Genomic DNA, 20,224 nt, shown 5'->3' with positions numbered 1-20,224 from the left:
TACCCTGCTCGCTGCCCGCAAACGCCCGACCTGGAGCCGGGGGCGCGGGGATGCGGAGCGCCAGTGTGGGAACCCAGCGGGGCGGCGTCCCGGTGTATCAGGAATGCAGCTGCGCCCTAAGCCAGCACAGCGAACTCCGGGCTGTTCGGGGTTACAGGTGATGGTGGCGAAGGCACGGGAGCTGGTGCAGGGTCTCGGTCACCCGCCTCGGACCTCGCTCCGAACCGCGCTGGGAGGAGCCGCTCGGGCGGCACAGGGGCCGGAAAGCTTGCGCCAGGCGGAGCGCGGCGCCGGGCAGGGCGGGCGCTGGCCTCCCCGGGGCGGCCGCGGGGCGTGTGGCCGGCCGGCCGCGGCCTCTCCCGTGGGGCCGCCCCTCCCGCGGGGCCGCCGCCGGGCGCGCCGTGCGTGCTCAGGCAGCGCTGGGCGAGACGGAGCCACCGATCGTGCGCGGCGGCTCCGCGGGTGATTAGCGGGGCTGGCGGGGCGGGGCGGGCGGGCGGAGGCGCTGCGCCCGCGGAGGGCGGCCCGGGCAGGGCAGGGTCGGGGCGGGCGGCCCGCGAGGCCGTGCGGGCCCGGGCGGCGCCGCGGCGGGGAGCCAGGCCCGCGGTGCGGGGCGGGCATGGGGCTCCGGCGCCGCTGCCTGTGAAGGGCCGCAGCTTTCATGGTGAGCGAGGCCGCGCCGGGCGTGCGGGTGCGGGCAGCCGTGCCGGCGGGGCAGGGCAGGGCAGGGCGGCCGCTGGGCGGGAGGGGCGGGGGGAGACGGCACAGGTGGGCGCCGACTTCGCCGCGTATCGGTAAACTCAGCCTTGTCACCGTTTAAGTCGCCCTGCTGGGTCCGGTAGAGAACCAACTTTCCGGGAAGGGGATCCCCTTTGTGCCGGGCGGGGCGGCGAGACCCCGCCGGGGGCGCAGGGCGGCGGCAGGGACCGACCGGCGGCACAGGCCCGCCCGGGGGCTCGGGCTGCTTTAGCGCGGAGGCTGCTGGCTGCGAACCGACGGGAGCGCTCACGGCCAGTCATCTCCCGGCCCGTGCAGGGCGGCCGGCCGCCGAGCAAGAGCCGAGCCGTCCGGTGTCTGCCTCTGTGGCACTTAGCGTGAATATTTCATGTTCGACTTCCTCGGAGAGTGGTTGCCTTTAAATAAACAGGGACGAAACAAGATGACCTTGATAGAGCGGTTGGTGTTATTGTAAGTTCAATTATGCTGTGCTGCTGCTCCCCGGGGAGGCTCCGTGCGTGTGAGAAGTCACACAGCCCTCTCCTGGTTAGCGCAGTTGATCTTTTAGCACTTACCCTGTGTTCTGGTGGGTTGTTTGTATTTCGCCGTAGAGGTGGTCTAGGATCTCTTTGCTTCTCTTTCTTGAAGAATTGCAGAGGATCACCACAACTTGAGCTTCTTGCATTTCAAATACAAAGCTGTCAGGTTCCACCTAGAATTAAAACTCGGTTTCGGTGGAGGGGTGTGTGTGTGTGTGTTTCTGTGGGGTTTTTTGTTTGTTTGGGTTTTTTTAAATCAGTTCTTTAATCTACAGCACGTTCCTTTAGAACATCTTCAAACCCTGGTTCAGTTATTGTGGCTGAAAGCTGAATAGGTTAAGACGAAACCTGGAAGAAAGCCTAAGTGATCTCAGTGATAAGGATGTAGTCTAAATTGTAAACGATCGGCTCATCCTAAAATTAACTTGCAATCATATCAGGTTAGTCACCCTTAATTACAGTATAGGATTTAAATAGATGGCTGAATTATTTGTACCTGTGAGAGATTTGAGTCTGGTTTAAAAAAAAAAAAAAAAGCTTAAAATGCGCTATTGTGTGGTTCAGCCTATTGCAGTATGTCTGTATGTGCAAATACTTCTACTTGCTCAGTCAGCAGATACTCTTAATATGAGTTTGTGGGGGCTTCGGTCTGCTTCATTGCTGTATCATACATTGTGCTCTGTTCGAAACTGCATTCTCTTACTAGAATAAAAGATCATTTTCACTTGCTTTTGTCTTCTGTGAATTTCAGGGGGTTGGGGGGTTTTTTGGTTTGTTGGGGTTTTTTTTGGGGTGGAGTAGGGTCTTGGTTTGTTTTTCAGTTTTCCCTAATAAAAAACGCCGGTCTTGCAGATAATGACTGTCACCAGCAGACATCTTTATTCTTTTTTGGCTGCCACTGAAAAGGATGGAAGTACTACAAAGGACTCAATCTGATAAAATGTGCCACTCCCATTTTTGTGCTGCTCTGGCTTCTTTACTGTAGGGTAGTGCTGAGTAGAACACATCAATGAATACTTGCTGAAATGCAGGGTGGACTTTTGCTCCTTAAGAGCAAAACATAAAACACTCCTTGACCAAGAAATTCGTGGAAGAGTGATATGCACAGTGCTGATCTGGATAACTTTGTGCTTAGCTGAATGAAATTTCCAAATTAATTCTACTGTACGGAATAAAATCCCCATTGTAGCCCAGTGCGCACAGTTTTCCTTATCTTCCAAAAGCAATTTTGCTCTGCAGGTGGCTTTCAGTGAAAGAAGACCCTGAAATTCATATTCATAAGCCAAAATCAAGCAGTTTTTCTGGAATTTGTACTATAATAAGCATTGGTTGCATGTGTTTTAATGTCAAGTTCTGTGATGCTTTAGGGAGATCAATATATGATGATCTCTGCATATTAGCAGTTTCTTATGGATGCTGAATGTTTTTTCTTTCACTAGTAGTGTCTCAAAAGAGTAAAAACAGATTTAGGGACAAGGTTCACCTTGTCTGTGGAGGCAGTAATAGAGGTTAATATTTGACTACGTTAATTTGTGAAAAATAGTTAATAAAAAAAATCATTCTCCTAATAGAAACTGGGAAAAAGAGTAGCCATTTGCTTCATTCCTGTCAGCACAGTGGATATGCTCTGCAGTTGATGGTGCAGCTGAGGCACGTTATGGTGGTGCACTCATACACTGGTCACTATCAGCTGCTTGCAAGGAGTTATTAATGCAAGAATAATGTTTTAGCTTTCTGAATATGCTGTCAATCACAATACCTTTTTTGTAATATTATTTCTTTGCTTATTTTCTCACTGGACTTTTTTTAGTGAATAGCTTTGTCAGCATGAGCACTATCCCTTTACTAAACAAAGCTAAGTATTGTTTGGTAGTTGAAATACGTTTTTCTTGGTTCTTTTCCTTGTTTTCAAACTGATGTCATGCATAGCAGTATTAACTGGTATTAATGAGCCAGACATTCCAAATTCATGACCGTGTTTCCCGTCACAGCAATGCAGGCGTCATAGCATTGATTGTTGAGACAGTGCCTGGTTAACAAGAAAAAAGAGGGGTTTTCTGTGTCCTGAGCGCTTCACAGACCTGCACCCATGAGTCCCACAGAACGAGCTTGAACTGGAGTGGGAGTTGCACGACACAGAGTAGAAAACCACAGCTGTGTTGCTCTGCATTCATGTGTGTTTTTCATCTATCATTTCTTTTAAGGTGGGGTTGGAGGAGAAGGCATTTCTGGAAGTGGTAAAGATCTTGTTTTAGTTTCTGAATGATCTGGACTGTTTTGATTGTGTTGCAAAGGTTGGATCTGTTGCCCAAGGAAGTTTTTTCATAATTGACACATTAAGTTGAGCGAAAGAGATCAGTACCATTAGAGGAGCTGTTTGTGCTAGCAGGAAAAATTCTGTGGCTGGAACACTGTTCGTAGTGCTCATTCATAATGATTAGTTTTCACACTATAGTTTCCTTTTTTGAAAATTTTAATAGAAATGTCATAAACAAGCAACACGTAAGCAGGTGGGTTTTGGAAGTGGCAAAATTCATTATAAAGTTGAACGTGAATGTGTTTATAATATAGACCTGATTTTTCTGTTGGACTGTTTGACCATGTTTATTGTTTGCATATCACTGATACTTTGAATACTTAATGTTTTGCTATAGAACTTCAAGCTTTGGAGTAGATGGGAGTTGTGGAAGGGTTGTTTTATCCCATTAGGTCATGTTTTTGTTACGTTTTCTTCCAAAACAGTGTTTGTAGGAAAAATAAAAATAGCATGGTACTTGTAATGTCAGGTTCTCTAATGTAGATCATAGTGATGCAATAATTAAGGGTGGAAGGACTGCTGAGGGGCTAACTCCCCTCTCAGAGCAGAGTCTGCTTAGACCAGGTTCTCAGGGCTCACTCACCTGAGCTCTGAATGCCCTCCAGGTCAGAGGTTCCACCGCAACTCAGGGAATTTGTCCCAGTGTTTTGACTACCTCCTAGTGATTTTTTTTTTTTTTTTCTTCCTGAGACCAGAATTCCTATTGTAGCAGTTTGTGCCTGTTGTCTTCATGTTCTTTACATAAGCACCTCAGAGACTTATACTCAACCTTCACCTTCCTGTTACTGCTGTCTACCAAAGATCCCTACAAAGCCTTCTGCTCTTGAAGGCCGAACAGGCCCAGTTCTGTCAGCCTCACCTGGTGTGTTGCTTGCTCGAGACCCTAGTCATCTTGGTGCTTCTTGCTAGTCTTGCTCTGGTGTGTCAGTGTCTGCATTGCAAACACAAATTAATATGTTATGCTCTATTAGGATTAAGGATAGTCATGGCTCAAGGTATAAAACAAGTGTGGGGTTCCTGCCTAACCATGATTTTAATTTTTTTTTTGCCATTGTTGAACTATTGCATCTGAAAATAGCTTGGGTAGAAGAAATCTTATGATGAGATTTTTAAAACAAGGAGCTTGTGGTCAGTTTTGGCTTCAGTTTCTAAACTGTGTAAATTAAAACAAAAATATTTTAAATAGGTCTTATTTTATACCTCAGATAGTATCTGCTATTTGTAAGCTTATTCTTAGCAGTATTTTGTAAAAGCAGCCTGGCACTCAGAGGAACTTAGGATGTTTCTCCAAATAGAAGGAAAGGAAAAACCCATCAAAACTCATTCCAGAACATAAACTTTAACACTGTTTTCAATTCTGAGGTTCGTCTAGTTGAAAAGCTTTAAAGGGGCTGCAGTTGGGCAGAGATGTGAAATCATTATCTTGAAGACTTTTAAAATTCTCATGTGCATCATCTCGGTGTTCTCCACTCTTGTAATTTGCCCTGTCTTTTTCTTTAGGAATATGAAGAAAAAACTGGACGAGCTCACAGACCACTCTCTCCTAAACAGAATGTGAGGAAGAATCTTGATTTTGAACCACTCTCCACAACAGCACTTATTTTAGAGGACAGACCAGCGTAAGTTTTGAGAAATACCATAGTGAGGGTCTCTTTAAAATTAGGCTAGCAAAGCTTTTCTTACTGTGTGTGTTTGATTAACTTAGACAGATGATTTAAAATTTAAAAGGATTTTTTTTTTCAGGCTAGTGAGTGTGATTATGAGAAAAATTATTCACGCAAAAGTAAGCTTATTTTATAATAAAAGCAATGGCTTTGTGTGAAAGGAGGTAACCAGGAGAGCAGAGCTCTACTTCTGAGTAATTCTACCTTATAAACACAAATAAGGGATTTTTATTTTCCCTGAGAGAACATAAGCATAAAAATGAAGCTGGTATATGCTAAAGAAATTGAGAAGCAAGGATACAGTGTCCTGTTCAGACAGAGAAAGACCACACCTCCATAAATAATGAAACAATACAATGATTGTTCTGCAGTGGGTTTAGCATTGCATTTTAAAAGTTGTCAAGTACTTGGTAGGTGTTTCATGCTTCTGTTACTGCAAGGAGATTCTTGCATCTGCAGACTAACTCCATAACAGTTTACGGGCAGCTGCTTCACCATGAATTATTCCTGAATTACACAAATTCAGTCATGTTTAGTCAATTTATGAATGTTAGCCATCTTTACAGGCATGGTATCTGCATTGTTAATATAGCTGCGTATTGATGTAAAGAACTGGCATAACATAGGTCCATGTTTTCATCAACAAATCCGTATGAAGAATGCTCATATCAAAGTTGTAGGGTTATTTAAGACACTTTTTGGCTTGATAGGTAAACTACGTGACAGGATTTCTGGGGACATCTAGAACAATGTAAGAGTGTTTATTTGTTAGAGCAGGTTTTATTGTGTATAGCTGGAAACAATACATACTAACTTATTTTTGTATTTAAAACCTGTCTGTTAAAAATCATTCTTTGTGAATATGAAAAGTACAGTGTTCAGATAGATTGAATTAGTGATACATTAAGGAATAACATTCAGATTTTACTTTCTTTTCCTACTGTTGATAGACTGAGGAAGTTCTAGCAGAAAAGGTATTTTTAAGATTCTAACCACTTGAATCATCATTTCTTTTGTCTAGTAGGGAAAACTGCTCTGGACAACAGTGCCGTCCTCTGATGAATCTTTCTAAAGAATCTTTAATTGTTTACTTATAGTTTGCATACTATTTTTTTTTAACCTGTTAGGCTTTAAGTAATTTCTTTTTGATTTCCTATGACAAAAAGATTTAAGACTTCTGAAGCAAAAATGCCATGAGACTTTTTCCAAAACGGTTGCTCTTGGTTTTGCACTCATTTGTAGCATTTAGGTAAAACTTTCTAGGAAAAATCAATAAATATTCTGTAGTCCCTCTAGCTTTAACTGAAAAAAAGTGTTGAATCTTAATAGATGCTAAACATCTCACATGTATGGTGATGTTGTTAAGAGACAGGACAAATAATTTAAGTGGTTGAATTTAGGTTAACAGAGCATACATTGTTTCATCTGGTTTCCTTTCCAAACCTTCCCTAACTTACACCATTTCTAAAGACTTGGATTTAAAAAATATGCTGGTCAATTTATATAAATAAAACTGGGAAAGAGTAAGTAGATCATTCTCTGTAATTAACAATGACACTAATGTGAAAATCCGCTTTTCTTGTTCTTGTAACAGTCTTGATTTTAAAAAATATTCACAGGCATGTATCACATGGCTATGCATACTGTACGGGTTATATGATTATGTAAATAGTAAAGCATACTACTATTAATGGTGACTGTTAATGGCTAGCAGCTGCCTTGTGTGACACCTTACAGGAATGTGAAAGTGAATTCTAGTAATCAAAGATATAAACTATCTTAGGAATACAATAGTGTTCTACAATACAGAAGAACAAAATACGTAGTCATTTCCTGTTCTGATGTTTTGGTGATCCTGTAGTTGAATGAGATATGTAGTGTGGTTATGTTAATTACAGATATGATTAGCTTAAAGTTAATGTGGTCTGACATACGAGCACGTGTATTTGTATGGCAGAGATCTTACCAGTCCAGGCTTTAATCACTAATCAAGATGGCTGTGTTGGTATTGAGGATGATTTCAGTGCCACTTGTTGGTGTAGAAGTGAGGGGGAGAAGTTAAGCCTTTAAAACAGAAATGGGGTCTCAGCGGAGAGGGAAAAGGAAGCTGGTGCAGGGAGTCATTACTGCACGTGAAAGAAAGTTGTGGGTATAACTCTTAAACATGGTGCATGTTGTATCTTGCCTGTAGAGATCAGTTTAAATCAGAACTACCAACTTGATATATACCAGTGTAGTGCCTTAATTTATGAAGATCAGCCTGTGGTTTCAGTTAGTTTAATAATAAAAATGCTGAAATTACCAAACATAAGGAAACTACTCAGCATAGTTTGTGTATAAAAGTAGTCGTAGCTGGTCACTGTTCTTTCCTTCTTTTCTGCTGACTCTGGCTAAAAAAAAAAAATCTTTCCAAGGATCTGCTTCTCCACTCTGATCAAATATTTTGACAAGAAGCAGTATATGCTTTTCTTCTAGAAGTGTCTGGAATTTTCTTTAGATAGACATGCCAAGTTTAAATACTGATTTTTATTAATTTTTTTTAAATTTAAGGAACCTCCCTGCAAAACCAGCAGAAGAAGCTCAGAAACACAGACAACAGTACGAAGAAATGGTGGTTCAAGCAAAAAAAAGAGGTGATGGAATTTCTTGTCTTCTGAGGAGAGCAGTAGAGTTAAGCGGTATTTCTTGACCTGAAATGCACTTGTGTCAGTTTGTTGCTCTGTAATGAGGGGAGAGAGGAACGGAGATAGTTTCACTAAAAAAACCCCACTCCAAGCTGAAGAAGAAAACAATACTAGAATCCAGCAGGAAAAAATTTTAATTTGTAACTCTTAAATAATTGAGTGGCATCTGTTTGTGGGTTTAAAAACTTACCAATATATTGAAGTAGATTAATCCTCACTAGTTTGACTGATAGACTTATTTAGATAACTACAGAATATTTGATAGTTTTGTTGGGCACAATCTGTTGACCCTGTAGTACATAAATACATAATTTTTTACATAGGAAAATGTACATAGTTATGTTCATTTGATAATCTCCACCACTTAAAATGTACAGATTTCCCAAGGTTTTGGTCATAATTTCTTATCTGACATTGTTCACAGAAGTTTCTCAGCAGCAACGTACCATGCACATCAGGTAGAGCTGACAGTAGTGGTTTCCTTTGGCTGATAAGTTTGAGCATCTGGGTTTTCTAATTAAAAACAGACATTGCAATAATAGAAAATCTGGACACAGAAATTTTGTGTCCAGTGAGAGCTACTGGAAATCTTTTTTTCCAGCTGGCCAGACCCCTGAGGCATATGAAACAGTGGAAGGGTGATATAAACACAGCACTTGCTTGCTTTCTGTGGTTGACATTAATAAAAGTATCCTCTTGTGGTTTTGAACATCTCAACCTACCACTGAAGTTCTGACTTCATGTGACTCCCATGTTAGTATATTCACTTAATATGTAGTAGTCCAGATGAGTTCTTCTGTTCTTTCTTTGCATGTAGGGTGGATGGTTCGGGAGAAATTGGGAGAAGCGGGTCCTTGTGCTGTTTGCACTGGACTGGAGTATGTCATTCTGTCCTGATAAATACACTGACAAACCCATTTCCCCTAAAGCCACTCCAGATGAAGAGCTTTGCAGAGTGATGTATTGTGTAGAGGTCAGGAAATCAAAGAATGTAAACACCCTGTTTTTGTTTAGAGAAAATTCAAAGCTTGCATTAGGCAAGCTTACAAAGAGCTCATATCAAAGCTGAAAATACTATGAGGCAGTTTGTATGCTTCTGCTTAGACACAACTTCTTCTGGGTTTTAAAGTGGACCCATCAGATTGTGTGTGTTTGTTCCAAAGACCTTGTTCATGGTACTGCTGTCCTTCAGTTAATTTTCTTTGCCAGGTCAATACCTTCCCATATTGTAGACAGTGTGTGTGTGCGTGCATGCATGTCCTGTATTTCCACTGTGCTTCTATAAAGACTGTCTGCCTGCATTTGTTAAATTGCATGTCTCACAAATTTGCCGGTGGAAAAAATAGTAGTTGATGATGCAAGAAGAAATACTGAGTGATAATGCAAAAATGTAAAATATGTTTAAACTAGGCATGAAAAATGTTTTGGTTTTCATGAACTGAAGGTTTTCAGTATGTGTATATATTTGTGATGTATGACATTTAGATTAACCATACGCTAAGTAGCATCAGAAAATGGTGGCTGTTGTGTTTTCCTGACAATGTAGCTAAATCATAATTTACAAAGACAACATGTAAGAGTGAAAACAAAATGCAAAATTTGTATTATTTTAGCCTCTTTTTTTGAGTCTGACAAAAAAGGTGGTGAGGCTTTATTAGGAAATGCTTTGACCTAGCCTACTAGGTGGGGCTGTTGGTTGTCAGAGATGCAAATTCAAAGTTACTAATGTGGTTAGATTTGAAGGATCAAAGGAGCCATATATTATCCAACTCCCTTTGTCCCATCCATAGAAAATGAGAGCCGTATGCATCGTTCCACTTTGTTTTTTATTCACATTCAATATCACTGCTTGGCTAACTGTATGTCTGGGAGATTTTTAGAATTTGAACAGCCCACTGTACATTTAGGTGAATATAGTGTGCTTTTATGTGGCTGTATAACTATAATGTAATGACTACCTAACTCTGAATATTTGGTTTCTGGTTTTATTAACTTAAAAAGGAAATTACTTTTCTGCAGAGCTTAAAGAAGCTCAGAAGAGAAAAAAACAACTGGAAGAACGCTGTAAACTGGAAGAGAGCATCGGCAATGCTGTTTTAACTTGGAACAATGAAATCTTGCCCAACTGGGAAACTATGTAAGACAGTATGTTATATTGACTTTTAATTAAAATCGCTGAGTCTGTATCCTGAAGAGAAGTTAAAGTTAGCAAATATTATTTTAAATATTTTAAATAAACTTTTGGACAACTACAAATCAAATGAGCAACATACATTTCATTATTTCTACAAGGTGGCTGGAAGGGATGCAGTTCTAGTTTTTACTATTTGTCTTTAATGGAGGTTCAGGGTATTCAGAAACTGAAACACTGGGAAGTGATCTGTGGTAGAGAATGTAAAAGCAGAAAGCATGATGCTTGAATGCCATGCATTTGTCAGAAATGAGCTTTCCTTGACTACTTGAGCTGTTGATGTTAATGTAGCTTGAAATACGTGTATGGTATTATGAAGCCTCTTTAATTATAGAGTGGTATACCTGCTGGGATAATCAAGTCATGGCAGAGAAGCTATTTTTAAAAAGTACTGAGTGCTAAGAGATTTTCTACAAAGACACTGCACGGGCAATTGGTAAACTACCTTCGTTGTTTAGTTTTTCATGGACTTTGCTAGTCATCTTAAGAACTAGGCACACCTTGCCACTGCCCCCCCCCGGCCCCCCCAATATAACTACCACGTCAGCAACTTAAACCAACCTCCACAGCACTCAAAATTGCAGTTGTATTCACTATTATACATTTTAGTTCAGATTCTACTTTTAGATAAATGGATTGTTATGGTTTTTGTCACTACCACAAACTTTCAATGGTTCTTGGGTGCTATTCTGGTCCTCCTTCTGGGCAATCACACTGATGAACATCAGTTGCAACCATTTCCAAGCCTATGTTCTGTTAAAACATCTTTCTTGCTGCCACCTAAAAGTTATTACTTGTTACATCTTCATGCATTTTTCTGGCGGGTTAGAGCCACAAAGCTGAGTGGGAAACTCAGCATCTCTTATTTGCACAGCAGGGTGGTGACAGAGGGGAGAGGGTAGACTTCCGTGACTTGTTTCTGTGTTTAATCTTACATGGAGATGTCCAGTCTTTAGCATAGGCAGTGGCATAGATAGAGGTTTCATTTTCATTTATTTCTGTCCCCTATGATTCTTGCTGTGGTTGCAGATTACAAATACTGTGATTGTAGTGCTCCTGTCAAAACAAGCCATTAACTTGGAAGAAGTAAGCTTTCCGTTACAGTTCAAAGCAAAATAATACTAAGGAATGGATATGTGCAAATCGTGTTTGACTTCCTGGCCTGTTAATGTTTATTTTGGTTTGGATCCCTTTAGTACTGGTAGGAGGAAACATTTGCAATTCAGCTGGCAATGAAATATTAGAATAATCTGTTTTACTTTAAACAGGTGTTGTTCCCGTAAAGTTCGAGAGCTGTGGTGGCAGGGCATTCCACCGAGTGTGAGAGGCAAAGTCTGGAGCTTGGCAATTGGCAACGAGTTAAACATCACCCATGGTAAGACTGTTGTTTTGCAGAGAGGGTAAGGGGACAGTCTTGTATTTATTATGGTGTATCAGAACCTGAGGTGTGGGTGTGAGGAGATGTGATCTTAGTTACGCTTTTTTTGTGGTACTTTGACATGTTTTGTTCAAAAATACAGTGTCTTTTTATCTTGTAGCTGTCCCAGGACTGCTGCTGTGAATTGTTTCTGATTATTGCTGTTACTGTGTCTTGCTTTGACGTTAGATGGAGATGATTAGAATTAATGACTCAAGCTTTTTTTTCTTTTTGAAACTTGGAATTGTTGGTTTTTTTGGTAATGCCTATGAGTATGCATATAGTGTGCTTCCTTTGATTTAGTGCAAGACATTAGGTTTGTGAGAGATTAAAAGACCCATGGGAAAATTAGTATTTTTGTTTAGGTGTGTGTTTGTAACACTGGAAGTCATGTGCTACTTCAGAGTGCAGAAAAACAGCTCTGAAATACTAACATATGTAATTAATTCCAACATAGAAATGTGGTAGACTGCCTGTACTCCTGCTGCATTGTGCTGCTTTTCTGTGCTTGACTTAGTTACCTTGGAGGTAGTTCTTACATGGAATTTACTAGACTTATCCCAGTTATCCATTCAGACTATAATTTTGAACATCAGTGCTCTTTAAGAAAAGTAAATGCTTGAACATAAAATGCAGCTTTGCGTAGATTGCCTTTCCTTTTCATGTAAATTATAGGTCAGTGGAACAAGTGTTTCAGAACCATAACCTTCTTAGAAGTTCAACTACTATGTTAGAGTCACTGTTACTTGTAATGACTGGGGCAGCATTGCTCATATGGTAGGTAGTACCTGACAGTGGGTATGAGCATATACAAATAGTGGACTTGATTTTCTCTTTTTCTTTTTTTCCAGAATTGTATGATATTTGTTTGGCTCGTGCCAAAGAGAAATGGCGATCACTTAGCACAGGAGGGGCTGAAGTAGAATGTGAAGGTACACTTTTCATGAATGATTTGTGCTGTGTTACAGCATAAGAGATTTTGTAAAATTGTTCCTTAAAATGAAATCGTAGATTTTAAACCAAAAAAAATCAGCTATAAAGATGTGTCTGATAAAAAGAAAACTTCTTTTTGTGGAAGCAAGAAATAGCTGTATTCTTTCTTCTCAATTAAACTATGGTCTCTTATAAAACACACTTGTTCATTTTTCTTTATAAACTATCTCTAGATACAGTTCTTACTTGATGTCAATTTGTAGGAAAACTAAGAAAGTTTGTGGATTATAATTCGAATTGCAGCACTAAAATACTTTGCTGCATCTGTTTTGGAATCGAAACTCAAATTATAGCAGAAAATTGTGTTTTAGTCCCTTACTGCAGCTTTGAGCCTATCTCTTGGGTGTGTTTCAGAGAGCAGTAATTTATTTTTGCAGACAAAGTGGTTTGAAATTTACTAATTGATTGGAAGAGTTTTCTGTTCTTGAGAGAGTGTAAAAATACTTGCAGATGCTTGAAATTGCCTTTGGTAAGTAATTATGCTGAGCAGAAAAAGAAGAACATACAGACTAGCATTTATGAACAGAAAAATATTTTTGACTGGAAAACCCCTACTTTGTTTTCTTAACATTGTCTGCATTTTAAGTAAGATGACATCTAGTATGTTTCCAGCTTCCTCTTGCACTTCATTTTCTGGAGTGTAGGTGCTCATGTGATTAGTCATGGCATTGACTAGTGACAACACTTCCTTTTTTATTGCTCAGTAAGGAGCAGTAGGTAATTCCCAACTATCCTTACCAGAACAGACAAAATAAAAGTAAAATCTCTTGATATCAGAAAGAAAACTAATACTTTAGAAACTTACTTCATATGAGATCCATTTCAGTTACGGAGAGTGTATTGCAGTGTCCATAATCTTTAACAACACCTGCAAGCAGTAAACAAACGTGATTTTGCAAGGAGAACTGACAGTACGGTGGAATCCATCAAATGCCGCTGCTGCAGAACTTCTCTCGCCCACCACAACCTTTCCACAGAGACAGCTACTTCAGGAGCCACTGGAAAGCCTTGTTGAGGGCTAGAGGTCACAGGTTAACAGCCTTGTGTCTGTCTAATAATTTGTCAGCAGATACTAGTAAAGTGCCTGGCCTGCCTTGTCCTGTGTGTTTCCCCCCATCGCTTCAAAACATACTGAGGGTCAATGTGCACTGTAGGGTTGCTCTGAGTCAGGACGTACATGCTTCTTAGCCTCTACTGAATTCAGGGAATTGTCCCGTCTATACCCTTATTCCCTAGCGTTCACATCAAAATAAATGAACTGTGCAAAAGCTAACCCTTACTGAGAGGAAAAAAAGCACATCCTGATCCATGGAATAAATGCAGTAACTTTGGGTTTTGTAGATGCTGGATTTTCTGCAGCTGACAGAGAAGCAAGCTTGGAGTTAATAAAACTGGATATCTCAAGAACATTTCCTAATCTCTGCATATTCCAGCAAGTAAGTGATGTTAACTTTTGTCTTGACTTACCAGAGAAATTAAGTTTACATAATCTTGCCTGTTCCTTGGTTGAAACAGCCCATTGAGTTCAAATCTGAAGGAGTACGCATCTTGAGAGGACAAATGGAAAACGATAAATAATCTAGAAAAGAGTAACCTCAAGGTACTATACATTTGGAAAAGGCAGAAAACCAATCTGTTGGCTAATCATCATGATTCATCTAGCCCTATTCATGCTGGTTTCTGTCTGATGCAGTGATGCAGGTGAGTGTTTTCAAGTCAGTGAATCAACACCCTGCTGGGTTGCAAAGACACGTAAGTGAGAGAGGGCACAGCTCAAGCAGGCAAGATTTGATGGCCTTTTTTTGGTTCCATACAAGACCAATTTAACTTGTATGCTTTTGGTATGCTTTCATGACTCATTTTAACTAGGTATTTTGTCCTTCTGTACACAAATTTCAGTAGCCCTGTAAAAAGTTCATATTATCATTAATGAACGTTTTTGAGTGAAAAACTTTTCCCTTTGGAAGTCCTGTTACAGTATGTAGTGTAAGATACAGCAGCTGTTAATAGTCAACAATGTGAAATTCTTTTTAGCTATACATGTCATTCTTGATATGCTCTGTGTGTGTTATGGCATATTGTTGTTTTAACTATTTTCTGCTTTCTTGGCATATTGTCAAAGTGCTGCTAAGTGATAAGGAATATTTTAGGCTTACATTCCTGTTGTATAAAGATTTAGTATGTAATTGATGTATGAACTGTATGCATTTGTAGTAAATATGGTATGGAGGGCTGTTCAGTGCTTTTAAAGCTAAAATTATTTTGAAAGACTTGAGGCTGTTCAAAGCTGCATGGGAAACTAGTGTGTCCATCAGAAATAATAGATACTGTCTGTAGCACTGAAGGTTTTTTAACGTGTTTGTTATATACTTGGATGTCTTGTCTTGTTTTTGTTTTAATTATAGGGTGGTCCTTACCATGACACATTGCACAGTATTTTAGGAGCCTATACTTGTTACAGACCTGATGTGGGCTATGTAAGTGAAGAGGTTTTTTTTCAGGGGTGGGGAGGGAGGACTGTGTTAATCAGTCCTTTGTAGACCAGTGTAAAATGATTTTGTGAATACTTGTGGAGTTTCTGCGTGCTTTCTTCTGTTCCAGTACATTCTTGAGAAGTGTATATAAGGTTCTGTGGCTAGATTTAAGCTTTTTACAGGTTAATTGGAAAACTCAAAAGTACATATTTGTAGTGCTTGAAAACTGGAGTCAGAAGATGTAGTTAAATTGGTCCTTTGGAGTACGTACTGTTATTAATGGCAGTCTTACTGAGACTCTTCTGTTGAGTATCTTTCTCCTCTTGATACGCATTTCTGTGCCTTAGCACTGTGAGCTTCTGGAACAGCCTTTAAGGCAATGTCTATTGAGGCTACATGAGCTCCCTTGAAGTATTTGAAGTAGCGATTATGAGAGGACGGAGTGGATTTCAGATAATTCATTTAGTGTTTTCTCTCAGAGCAGGGACATACATATAGGAGCTTATTCTTTATTTGGGAACACTTGTTTTAGAGAAGGCAAATGTAGAATGATAATGTTCCTATTCTGAGTAGCATGCGATGCTTGACAAAAACTGCTGAGTGTGACTGCCGGGAAACCAGGAGAAGGGCAGATTGGGTGTTGTGCTTCATTTGGCATGGAACCTGTTGTTGTGTTGGGAAGGAGCTTGTTCCTCAGGTTTGCAGGAAGGACTGTCACACCTTGGTCCACATGACTCTGCAATGGCAGTGCTACACCCTTTGAGTGAGCAAGCTTTGCCTAGATTCAGCATTGATTCCATAGCATACTTTGTAGAAAAATGCAACAGCATCATGAAATTATGGTAAATGAAAGAGCTTAATCTTAAAATGCTACTGCTTGTAAATGAGTCATTGCAGTCTGCAGTTGTCTGTAGCTGCTGGTAATTGAAAAAGGAAAGAGCAGGCTTTGTCTCTGGTGCCCTAGTCCAGCTTTTCACAAATAAAGATATCTTTGACCCATCCCTAGGAGAAGAGAAATTACTTAGAAACAACTTATTCATCAAAAAAATCTTCTGTGTATTTGAAAGTGCTGTCATCCTAGCCTGTCTTAGGAGTTTTACTTGGAGTCTTTGAAAGGAGGCAGCATGGGCATCATTAGCTTCCATGCTCTGAACATTCAATACCAGAGGGTCATGTGGGTTAAAGAATCCTGCCTTTCTGAACTTTTTGCAAAATTCAGCAACTTAGCAAGTGCATTAAACACTAGTGATTATGAAGACAAAATGGGTCAGTATTCTTGAAAGAATAATACAGTTATTGCTGAACAGTAACACTTCTTCTTTTTTCAGGTACAGGGCATGTCGTTCATAGCAGCAGTATTGATCTTGAACTTGGATACTGCAGATGCCTTCATTGCTTTTTCTAACCTTTTAAATAAACCCTGTCAGATGGCGTTTTTCCGTGTGGACCATGGCCTTGTAAGTATGCAAGAAAACTGTAATCTACATGCTGTAGATATGTGTAGGAGAAGTTTTTTTTTAAAAAAAATAGTGGGCTAATGTCATGGTTCAACTATGAAGAAAATTAACTCTATCCCAGCCAAAACCAGCACAGCTCAGTAGCTTTGAAAGTAAGTCAGAATTTATTTTAAAGCAACATACTTGATAAACAAAAAAACCCCAACACACACATGTGCACCCCCCTCTCAAAAAAACCAAACCTAACCAAAACCCACCCCACTAACCTTTTTGAACTGGCAAGTGAATGAAAGTGTTTTATGATGTTCAGAGGATAGTTATGAGAATAATATTGTAGATATTTTTTCAAATGGAGCGTTGTAGGTGAAAGCTGAAAACACCTTAATATTAGAAGTGTCTTGAAGATGCTTTTTATCCCAAAGTAATAGACTGCTAAAAATAGATTTGTAGTGGGAACCAGGTTACCCATCTCTTATTGTAGCAGCTGTGTTTGAAAAAGAGTCTGGGGCAATCGGATGAGCAGACCCCTCCGTTCTTTAGTGGGAGCTGGTTGCCTGATTCTCTCTGGAGTCTCTAAAACTCTTTGTTCTCATGTACACTGGGCTACTTGTGTACCATAGCAAAACAAGACACATCTCCTGAAATGCTTTCAGTTTACTTTAAAAGGGTTTTTTTGTAAAATATATGGCATTCTGTATTTCTTTCTCACTTATTTACCTTTTAACACTGTGAAAATAGGATCTGCTTCTCAAGAACTCAAATGGGAAAAACAAAGCAAGGAAATGGATGACATCAACAACAATCACTTTTGCTACTTAAAGAGTAGGATACTAGGGATCCTATCAGTATTTCCTGCTGAAAAGCAGTATGTAGTTCCCTGTTGCAGCCCCTGAATCTCAGCAGCTGTAAATGCCCATGAGATGTACCACAGCGCAGACAGCATTCCTAGAAGCAGTATCAGTCATCTCCATTACTGTACTTGGAAAAAGAGAACATGCTTATGCATTCAGTGTGTAAATATGGTTCTTGTGAAGAAGATTTTGGAATTAAAGATTTTTTCTTTTTCAGCTAAAATAGTGTTTTTTTCTATGCTCTTGGATAGTGTCATTTAGTTCCATTAGCCTGGCTAAATAAAGGCTACATGATAAATGAATGCTTATAGAAGAGTAGAGATGGTGACGCATGAAAGAATATTAACATATCGTGGAAATTACAAAGCCATGATTCACACCACAAGGAAAACTTTGTACCTAGTATTTCAAACAGAGTGGTGAGACATAAAATAAGACAGTTTGGGCTTCCTGTGGTTAATACATTGATCTGCTCAGCAGATGAGGAGTAGATGACCCTCATTTTTTTGTGTCAGTTTTACAGCTTTTAATAACCAAATGCTAATTTGTCTTAACATATAATAATTTTTTTTAAAAATCCAAACCAGCATAAATTAGTTGTTGAAGTAATAGTAATTTATGCTGATTTGTCTTGATCTCTTGTGTTGGTTATAGTTTCATTAAACTAGAAATTTTTTTAATTACTACTAAGTAAATGTCTTGTTGAATACCTGAACTGCTATTACATTTTTAATAGAGCTGCCTGCATTACTATTAGTAGATGTGATTGTAGCAGTTATGTGTAAGATCCCTTCTCTGAAGTACTTCTGAAATGCTTTAGTAGAGCTCTCTCACCATGATATTGGCATGTAAACGATCATTTTGGAAGTAGGATTGTCTGTTGCATTACCTGCTTCCTTCTTTATAATCACAGATCTCATGTGATGCTTGGATTTCATGCATTTAAACTTTTATGACTGTTGCTGTAGCATACACCTATACACCCATCTCTGATTGATTAGTTTTGAAGTCTTACACTCTTACTGACTCCCGAGCTCAATTTTTGTTTGCCATTCTTAATGAAGGTTGTCCACCATCTGTCACTTCATTCAGATGAAACAAAGTTTCTGTAAGGACATTTAAAAAACTGGGAAACAAATCTGTCATCCTTTAAAAGGTTTTCAGACAAAAGGCTCTAAAAGGTTCCTCTTTTCCCTTTACTGTCATGGTGTTTTGGGGAGAGGCATACTGATACAGCTCATACTTTGAAGAAATCACAGCCATTCCTTACTGCTTTTATTGGGATATTATAATTAAAATTACTGAGTCATTCAAGGACTCTGCTTAGCTTTTTTCCCTATAGTATTAAGAGGATAGGGCAGGACTGAGCTGAAAAAGCCTTTTGTTTTTAACTCTTCCTTGGATTGAAAGATTTTCTGTGCCCTCTGTTATGAAATTTGACCTAAATATTCAATTTTTAAAATACTATGAAAGTCTTTTTGTTAAAAGCGTACAGTTCAGGGGTTACGATATCAGATGGGAGTTACAATCTGTTTATGTATGTGTTTTATCTTGATCTCTGCCTTTATTTTTTTTGTGAACTTCGTCTTTCCCTCTTTGCAATAGAAATGCTATTATCTAATTTTAAAATGTATGGTAAAAAGAAGCTTTGGTATTAGAATATGATTTATCATTGGAGCCAACTGGACTCTTCACTCTTGCCATGGACTATTAAATTATTTTAGTTTCATATTTCATTTTATAATCCATTGAGCCTTGGATTTTATTCAGTATAATATTAAATTACTGCCACAAGCATAAAGCACCATTCTGATATCATAGTTCTTTTTGGAAATCAGCATATAACTTATCTCCTGCTGGTATTTTTCTTTCCAAAGGAAGTTGGCCAAGACCCAAAACAGTAATTATATTGTTTAGTATGAGAGCAGTATATAGGTGGATCTTAAACTCTTTGTGCTTGCAGATGCTGTCCTTTACGTAAATGTTTATCTCTTTATTGTATCATGTAACTCATATAATCCTGTTTTTGAAGGGTGTTAAACCAACAACATGTAATACGTTTAAAGCTATGAGTATAGCTAACTGCTTTTTCTCCCCATTGTATTTTCCCAGATGTTGACTTACTTTGCCGCATTTGAGGTATTCTTTGAAGAAAATCTGCCAAAGTTATTTGCTCACTTCAAAAAGAATAATTTAACTCCAGACATCTATCTTATTGATTGGTAAGACATTGGAAGTATACTGAATGTGTATACTGGCATATAGCTCCATGTCAGTATTCATGACAGAAGCTGAAGTGCTCTTACCTGGTGTAGTATTCTTTTAAGATAAAGGCTTTATCTTTTGTTCAGTACTTGAGTTTCTCAATCCAGATCATTCCCACATACTTCTGTGATGTTTAACATTTGCCTAACCTTTATTATTATACTTCTGTTGAGTTTGAAGCTTATTTTAAAATACAGCTGTATAGCAGTGTTTATCCATATTTAGTGTGTGTTTGGATTGATCTTCTGAGAAAATCTGTTAGTTTTTCTACTTTATATACAGGTGTGTACCAAGGGTGTATATCCGGGCAGTACTGCTAGTATTGCATTTGAAAGCTACTGTTTGTCCTCTTGCACAGAACAGGAAAAGCATACTTAAAACATAGTGTTTCTGCCCATACAACAAAAACCAAGAAGCAAACACCTAGGCTTTTGGCAGGATTAACTGTGGCTCCTGGGCAGTATCTCACTCATATGTTAGGTGGTCCTAGATCCTGTTTAGAGGATCCCAGTACAGGTTGTTTAAAAACTGATCTTGATGCAGTCCAATTGAGTCGCTAAAGGGCATTTTTTTAATTACTGCACCTATTCCACTTTGCAGACAGACAATTACAGTCTTTTTATTTGGTGAAACTGCCTTCCCTTTTAGTTCTAGT

At 39.3% G+C, this 20,224-nt stretch overlaps 1 protein-coding gene across 4 annotated transcripts in view; it reads left to right on the top strand.

Annotated features, from left to right (window-relative positions):
• TBC1D14 (TBC1 domain family member 14) overlaps positions 1-20,224 on the top strand; it is a 75,195-nt gene that overhangs the window by 38,512 nt on the left and 16,459 nt on the right. For 3 of the 4 annotated variants that reach the window (XM_074904470.1, XM_074904471.1, XM_074904472.1), the window contains 9 exons: positions 5,074-5,192; positions 7,788-7,870; positions 9,941-10,058; positions 11,381-11,487; positions 12,381-12,461; positions 13,864-13,958; positions 14,928-14,999; positions 16,325-16,453; positions 19,417-19,526. In XM_074904470.1, the coding sequence (XP_074760571.1) occupies positions 5,074-5,192; positions 7,788-7,870; positions 9,941-10,058; positions 11,381-11,487; positions 12,381-12,461; positions 13,864-13,958; positions 14,928-14,999; positions 16,325-16,453; positions 19,417-19,526 (914 nt within the window). Of the gene's footprint in view, positions 1-545; positions 665-5,073; positions 5,193-7,787; positions 7,871-9,940; positions 10,059-11,380; positions 11,488-12,380; positions 12,462-13,863; positions 13,959-14,927; positions 15,000-16,324; positions 16,454-19,416; positions 19,527-20,224 lie in introns of those variants that run through there. The other variant, XM_074904473.1, reaches the window with a different exon arrangement.

Source organism: Athene noctua, chromosome 4, assembly GCF_965140245.1.
Source record: "Athene noctua chromosome 4, bAthNoc1.hap1.1, whole genome shotgun sequence".
NCBI lineage: Eukaryota > Metazoa > Chordata > Aves > Strigiformes > Strigidae > Athene > Athene noctua.
The sequence above is the reverse complement of the archived record's forward strand: the minus strand, read 5'-3'. Positions and strand labels throughout refer to the sequence as shown.